General features: G+C 34.3%; 1 protein-coding gene across 1 annotated transcript; it reads right to left on the reverse strand.

The window, feature by feature from the left end:
* Positions 1 to 2,645: 2,645 nt before the first annotated feature.
* Positions 2,646 to 7,198, reverse strand: LOC101267484 (uncharacterized). Its single transcript, XM_004251276.5, has 11 exons — positions 6,589 to 7,198; positions 6,057 to 6,259; positions 5,793 to 5,990; positions 5,530 to 5,601; positions 5,148 to 5,243; positions 4,961 to 5,040; positions 4,737 to 4,812; positions 4,435 to 4,645; positions 3,933 to 4,129; positions 3,570 to 3,768; positions 2,646 to 3,444 (listed from the first exon to the last, which is right to left on the reverse strand). The coding sequence occupies exons 1-11, from the start codon at positions 7,100 to 7,102 to the stop codon at positions 2,699 to 2,701; spliced, it is 2,592 nt and encodes an 863-aa protein (XP_004251324.2). The 5' UTR covers positions 7,103 to 7,198; the 3' UTR covers positions 2,646 to 2,698.
* Between the last annotated feature and the right edge of the window lie 391 nt (positions 7,199 to 7,589).

Raw genomic sequence — 7,589 nt, forward strand, 5'->3', positions numbered from 1 at the left:
TTCTTTCTTTTGAGGTAATTTCTCAAACTATTCTATGAAAAGAGATAGTTGTTCATAAATTTGTCAGAAACTCATTGCTCATTAAGAAAATAAGAATTTTCTCTGCTCAATGTAAAAATACATTATGAAATGAGATAATTACTCAGAAGGGGCATCTTTAAAGAGGTAAACTTAATATTTCTTATACCTCTTTTGACTTTTCTTAAAAAAACTCTACTCTTTTTTTCATATAAAAATGAAATATTTGAGGAATACTTAGTTTTCTTGTACTTTTTCTCAAACTGCTCTTTAGTTCCTCAAAATTCAGTTTAAACAATAATGTTTGTTTAAAAGATTCTCAAAAAGAATTCAATGAATATTCAATAATAGGGTTTGTGGTTAAATATAAACATAAATGAATCAACGCAAGGATCTCAATAATAATATAGAAAATTCAATACTCAAAACTCAAGAACTCAGAACTCAGAAATCAATGATACTACTAATATCAAGAAAAATGATTCATGATGAAATATAGACATGAAAGAACCAACACAAAAATATCAATGCATAACATATAATAATTCATTAATTAGGAATAAATTTTAAAGAGAAACCAGAATTCAAGAACCCAATATCAACTCATCTTAAAAATACTCAAATCTATTCACACTCTATTTGAAGTTATCTTACACAAAACAAAGGAATTTGAGCATAAAGTAAGAATATGACTATTCTGCCTAGGCAATACAACTGCTAGCAAATTGTCTGCCATTACTGCGTTAAAGCCTGATCTCTAAATCACAAGATGATAAACATGAGATATTTATATTAATCTCAACCACAAGATTCAGATTTTATGTGTCTATAGAAAATCTCACCCCAAGAATACTACTCCTTACCACTATATTAATCAACAAAATTTTTAGTCATAGTCAAGAAGTATCTAATGCATCATTTACCCATCCACATGTAACAACATTACAGTCAAGCCTTGTACTATAGCCAATCCATGGACTCCTATTAACCAACCCTTCTAAGAATTCATCCTCCTCTCGCCATCTCTATCAATTGAAATTTCACTCAGATGAGTAGTATCTTTGAATTTTGATTTCTTGAGTTTTGAGTATTGAGTTTCCATATTACTATTAAAATTCTTGAGTTGAGTCGTTCATGTCCATGATTCCATAAACCCTATGACTTGAGTTATAAATAAGGAGAAGCTTTTTAAAGTCAACACTTGAGTTTTAAAATAAGTTTAAGGAAGTAAAAATGAGTATCGAGAAATGAGTTTTTAAAATATGATTAGTATGACAATAGAGTATGTTATCAATGTTTAAGCAACATGGTATCTAGATATACCATCAATGTTTATGCAGTATGACATCTCGAGTCATCAATGATTACAGGGGTGGCTCGATTGTGTTAAAAGAAAGACATGTGCCTTAGGCCCCTAAATTTAAGGGGCCTCATTTTAATAGTAATAGGTTGTAAATTATTATTTTTTAACAAATATTAATATTGTTTGTAGTAAAAGTAATTTTTTCATGAAATGAATGAATTATTAGAAGAAAATTGACATATTTGGAGTACTATATCACATGAAAAATAATTTAAAATAAAAATAATTATATCATCAATTGAAAACTAGAAGAAATCAATAACATAAAAATTCTTAACACTTCAAGTTTAAGGCCCCATTTAATTTTTGTTTTAGGCGACTAATATGCTTGAGCCGCTCCTGAATGTTTATATCACAATTAAATTTTGATACATTTTTTAGAAAGAGTTTTCAAGTATGAATTGAGTAAAAGTCTAAGGGAACTAAGTATTCCCAAAGGTATCCGTTTTTACATTGATAAAAGAGAAACTTTGATTTCTAAATGAGTTACGAGTTCAGAAGATATTTCAAGAGAAGTTACCTCTTTTAAGAGGTTAGTTTGAGCAATTATCTCAAATCAGAGGAAGAGTTATGTTTTTAAACATAAAAGCATGAGTATATATCATTGGGAATAGTATTGAACACCGATATGAGAACGAATTCAGACGACTCAAAAGACTCATAAACCTTGTATGGCAACATGGGTAAAGGGTCATATACTGTTTAGATGATTCTTTATTGCTTATAAGTATAACTTAGTGTCCTAAGACTTATCTTTGTATAGTAGAGACTTCATGAATAGACAGTTTTTAAATGTTTTTTTCAATTTGATGTGTATGTTAGTGTCCTAAGGGCTAAGACTCATTTTTGTATAATAGAGACTTAATGAATAGACTGTTTTTAAATGTTTTGTTTTTCAATTTGATGTGTATGTATGCTTGAGTTATTCTTTCACTTGTAGTCAGCCAAGATGAGAGTTCGTTTGAGGGCCAACAATAGTTCTCGAGTGTCGTTCACGTTCAGGGTGTAGGCTCGGATCGTTACATCTCTTCTAATTAATTTTAAGAGTTCTATTTACCCGAATTGAATTCTATAAAGCCCTATGGACTCCTTAATATTTCGACATATCTTGCATATATATATTTTCTCTGACACTAATCTCATCTATACTATTAGTTTGCCGAACATATGGAAGAATCGGGAGGGTATTTTGGTCAATTTATTATGATTAATAAATTGTATAACTTACGCGAAAACTTATATGTTGGGAATTTCGTTAGTAAAATCAACCAAACAACCAGTTAATTAGCGTTATTATTATTATTATTATTGAAACCACTATGATTGAATGTTGAAATACACAGTATAAGATTCATCTTTGAAGCTCAGTAAGGGTGCCAAAAGAAAGTTTCTCTTAGCACCTTTTGCCACAAAGCTGATAGGGTGATACTGAGTAATCCCATTTCCTAACATGAAACTTGCTGCCTGTTTGAATTCAGCATTGAAGGACAACTTCGAATTGCAGTTAAGCTTGACAACTGATACATCTTTGTAATCCACACCACTATACATGAAGCAACCCCTTTTGTCATCAGATTCTAACGAAACTGTCCCATCCTTCCCATCTAATCCTGCAACCAAGCGGAGCAACGACCCAATGCCATCCGAGGACTGTGTGATCCCGAGACTTGTGCCATTTCCTAGACGAGTTATGAACATTCCAGGGAAACCAAAGGGCTCTAACATGACTAGTAGTCCGATAAAATCTTTTGGTTTTGAAAGCTTGACAGATTGTTTGTCATTTGAGATGATTCTGAAGGTAGCGCTGACAGCAGAATCTGTTCCGGTTTTAGGGTACTTCTCCATTTGAATAGAGCGATTCGTGCTTGTTATGACAAATGTTGCATTACTAGATTCTTGTGTTAGAGATATAAGATAAGAATTATACTCCCGTGGAACTGGAGTTATCAAATCTGAGAGAGAAGTGGATTTTCTTTCAATATCCCAATCGCCAGCAGAATGGCCCGCGAGAAGGTATGGACCATAAAGAATTGCTTGTATCGATGCATATTCTAGACGGTCATCTAAAACACCATTTACAAGAGTGTGTTAGTATCTATAGTGTATGATCCATTAGTTTTTTTTTTTTTTTTTTTTTGAATAGAGACGTTGTAACATTGAGCGGACAAAGAAAAATCTTAATTATCACCTTTAATAGCCTCTGTTCGAAGATTCATAGGAAGCTCCATGTAGATTTTTTCACCTGAGCCCCAACCCTTGGTGATTGATAGGAAGTTACCTGGTGGAGGTAGAGATGAATTCTCCCCGTTCAAGGATGCTTTTACGCTACTTGAATCTGTCCAACTTGGTATCCTCAGATGTAATGTAGATGGTGCACTAGTTTCATTCTGAAAGAATTATTTATCACCCCAAGTTACGTTCAAATGAGAGGCGACTTAAGCATATCAGTGGGCTAAAGTCAAAAATGTCATTTTGATGCTCTGAAATTGGAGGAGTAGTGTATTCTATCAATAAGTTCCAACAAATGAACAAAGTAAATTAGAATGCATACCCCCTTTGATGACACCGTTATTGTCACTAGAAGGCGATTGTCCCACGAAACAACAGGGTCTACGCTCTGACTCACCACAACTTGCCCAGACTTCCAATCAAGAGTGCTAGATATATACTGGATGATGTAAAGCCCAGGAGAATTCCCTTTCTCTTCGAAATAAATAGAATCTCCCAATTTGGAGAATGATTCAATCCCTATAGAGGAAAATACAACGTAAATTCAATCCATTTTTTTAAAGCTATAGATCTTTGGTGGTAAACTCAGAAAATCACAAAATTTTGTTGCAGATATAAATGTATTTGCTGTGCCAGGGGTATAGAGAAGATTGCTCTTTGCAAGAAAAGTAGGGTCCCGTAGATCCAATCTTTGCTGGACAGAGTTACGTGGTACTTATACTGGTGGGAGGTACCCGTAGAATTATCGAGGTGTCCTTACACTAGTATGGACGTATAAACAAAAAACAGAAGGGTGTAAGACCAGAGTGTATTTATTCCAACACCTGTTCCATAGCAACACCAAAAGTCATTAAACGGCGATCCCCATCCATGGTAGGTCTGAGCTTTGGAAGCACCAGGTTGAAGTGGAAGCATATATATCATCACTCCAGGATCTCTCCCCCTTTGAATACTGAGCACACCATTTGTTAATGCGCGTTCATAATAATCAGCATATGCTATTTGTTTCGTCCATCTGAATAAGTGGCGGGAAACCTACAAATGATTCACATTTGTGCATAAATAAACACACAAGGCACTAGGAGCAAAACAGGAAACAACACGAAAAAATCAATGAGCACACCACCTTTAGCATATTAAAGGTAGTACACGATTCTCCGGTCTCTGTGCTTAGCTTGCTAGCTAACCTCTTCGGATCTGACCTGCTCAGGTTGGTATCAAAGAGAAGGGGAGATACAAAGAACTTTAAATCAAGTAAACCAAACAAAGGAATTAACTTTGTGCATACTATGCTTAATAAACAAATAAATAAAACTATTCATCTCCATTAGATTTTTTAGACTGTACTACCAGAATTCATCGGCTGATGTCCCTCCAGTTGCGTAGACGTGGGAAGAATTGACAATATCCATAAAGTTCATCCCAATTACCTAAAGAAAAAGAAATGGTGTATTTACCCCCATGTAAACCAGTGGAAACACCAGGACTGCAGAACGTATTCCTGAAAAGATAGTTTTCCAAAATCAAAAACATTTACCTTCGAAATTGGATCACCAGTAACCTCATAACGCAGTTGTGATCCAATAACAATTGGAATGTGCGTATTTGCATGAAAATTCGATAGGTCATCAGCCTAACAGAAGAGATGGGAAAATGTATTAGCAATGAAGTTACCGTTCATTACACACACACAACTATATATTGTAATCATGGATCACATATGATCAGCCTAAACCAAAAGAAAAACAGAAATGACTTTCCCAGTAAGTAACTTGGTTTGTTCTCATAATTGTGCGAATGAGGTACTTCGATTTATAGTCAGCACGGTAATTAGTTGAATTATAGCAAGTAATGGTAATAGATACCAGTCGATATTTAGTATGTTACAATGTGAGAATGTGGAGAACAGATATTTATACCTTAACAGCTAAGCGCCCTAAAAAGCATGGTTTGTCGAAGAGGTGAGCCAACTTTAAGTGCTTTGAATTACCCTGCAACAGCATTTAGAGGACCATAAAAGTAGGATTAGTCAGATTATAACAAAGAGTACGATATATGCATATTATTGCTCCAGTAAAACGTGAGGCGATTAATGACTAAACATTGTGCTAAGGAAAGGTGAAATTTGCAAAATCAGATTGGTTAAGTTTTAGATATTAGGAGAGGGAAGGTTAGACTATACCGTTATTCTGTACAGCCTATAAAGAACATCATTCATGCCACCAAATTCTTCATTTAACGAATCCCAATGCCTTTGAATGGTATACTTGGTGATCACATTTTGCACACGATCGTAGAAGTAATCAACCACCCATGTAGTCATATTCAAAGCTTTAGGATTTCCAGCTAATGTATACTGATCCAAAAGACCTGCCATTATCTGTCAAAGTCCAATTTGGTTAAGCAGAGCATAAATGGCGTTAAGAAGCAAGAATTGAAAATCTACCTTATGAATTGTATAATACGGTGCCCAGACTGGTTGTATAGCTTCAACGCGATCAAAATGCTCAGATGGGAAGGCAGAAAGATACCCTGTACCCATCTTTTCCTGGCATTCATTTAGTGCAGAAACAACGGCATACATTTTCTCTCCGAGACTATCATTGTAGGTGCTAGCCCACATCTGTGCTGTGGCACTAAGATAATGACCTTCAAGTTACAGCAAACTGTCAGCTAAACGATACGAGTCGTTGTCTCTCAAAGTAACATTCAAAAACTCATAAAGTTTGATTCTTGAATCATGTGAGGCCGTGAAAGTGGCCACAATAACTCATACTCATGCATACAACAACATATTACATATACATACATCAAACAGCAAACGGTAAAAATCAATTTGTTCAGAAGTTCTCACTTGAGAGTTCGTCACAGTAACGAAACATCACTGTCCAAAAATTTCAACAAGCAAATTAAAAGTATGGCGAACAAACAAAATTCATCCGTAAATCAGATGATGAAAGATAGAAAGTAGAACTAACCAACAAAATGCCCTCGAACCTCGATCTCTGGTTTCTCCCAACCTCCATATGGCTTACCACGAGTCTCCACACCAGCTGTTTTCCTAAAACTCCAAACCAATCTATCGACATCAAGCATTAACAAGTATTCCAAATTAGTTTGCTGAGCAACTCCATACATTGAATTTGATTCCAATCTCACATCATGGAGTGAAACCTCATTTAACAAACCATAAACTTCTCCATGACCATCAGAATTCTTTATCTTTCGATACGTCATAGCCCAATCAAACTCTTCTTCCTCCCTCAACACCTTCCTAGGAAGCAAGTTAAACCAAGCCGAATCATCGGTAGGAGTCAAATGGTAATGACTAAAAATCTCTTGTTTTAAAGTTTCATTTTTTGAAGACAATAACTCATATCTAAAAGTATGTGATGACAATGGAGTATAAATGTTTGTACACTCCTTACAATGAATACCACCATATAACATAGAAAAAGAAGCCAACACTCCTAACAACACTAAAGATTTCATCTTGATCAAAACACTAAGAAAAGATATATGGAAACTCTCTCAATTTATAGTATAACAAAAAAATACTACTAGAGTCCTGCATGTGAAAGCAAGAGCAAAAAGAAGTGTGTAGAGTGTTGAGGAGGGTAAAAAAAATAAAGACAAGAAAATTAACAACCATTGTTGAAAATGAGCTAAAAAACAACTCTTGTAAAGACAAAATTCAAATTGTAACCTTCAATGTAATTCAATAAGAGCTAAAAATGATTGTTGCACCTTCCATTTCTAAACTAGTACTTGTAAAATTTAAAGCTAAAAATGGTTTAATTATGATGTAACTAAAAATCAAATGTTCACACCTATGAATTATTATGTTGTCTGGCTTTGTGATTCCAACCTATTTTCACCATATTAATTAACTGAGTTTAGTTCATAAGTTTGTTTAAAAAGGACAAAAGTTACATTAGAAATGTATTTGGTTATTTAAAAATTACTTAATTCTGAAGAG

The sequence above is a fragment of the Solanum lycopersicum genome, chromosome 11, assembly GCF_036512215.1.
Source record: "Solanum lycopersicum chromosome 11, SLM_r2.1".
NCBI classification, from domain to species: domain Eukaryota; kingdom Viridiplantae; phylum Streptophyta; class Magnoliopsida; order Solanales; family Solanaceae; genus Solanum; species Solanum lycopersicum.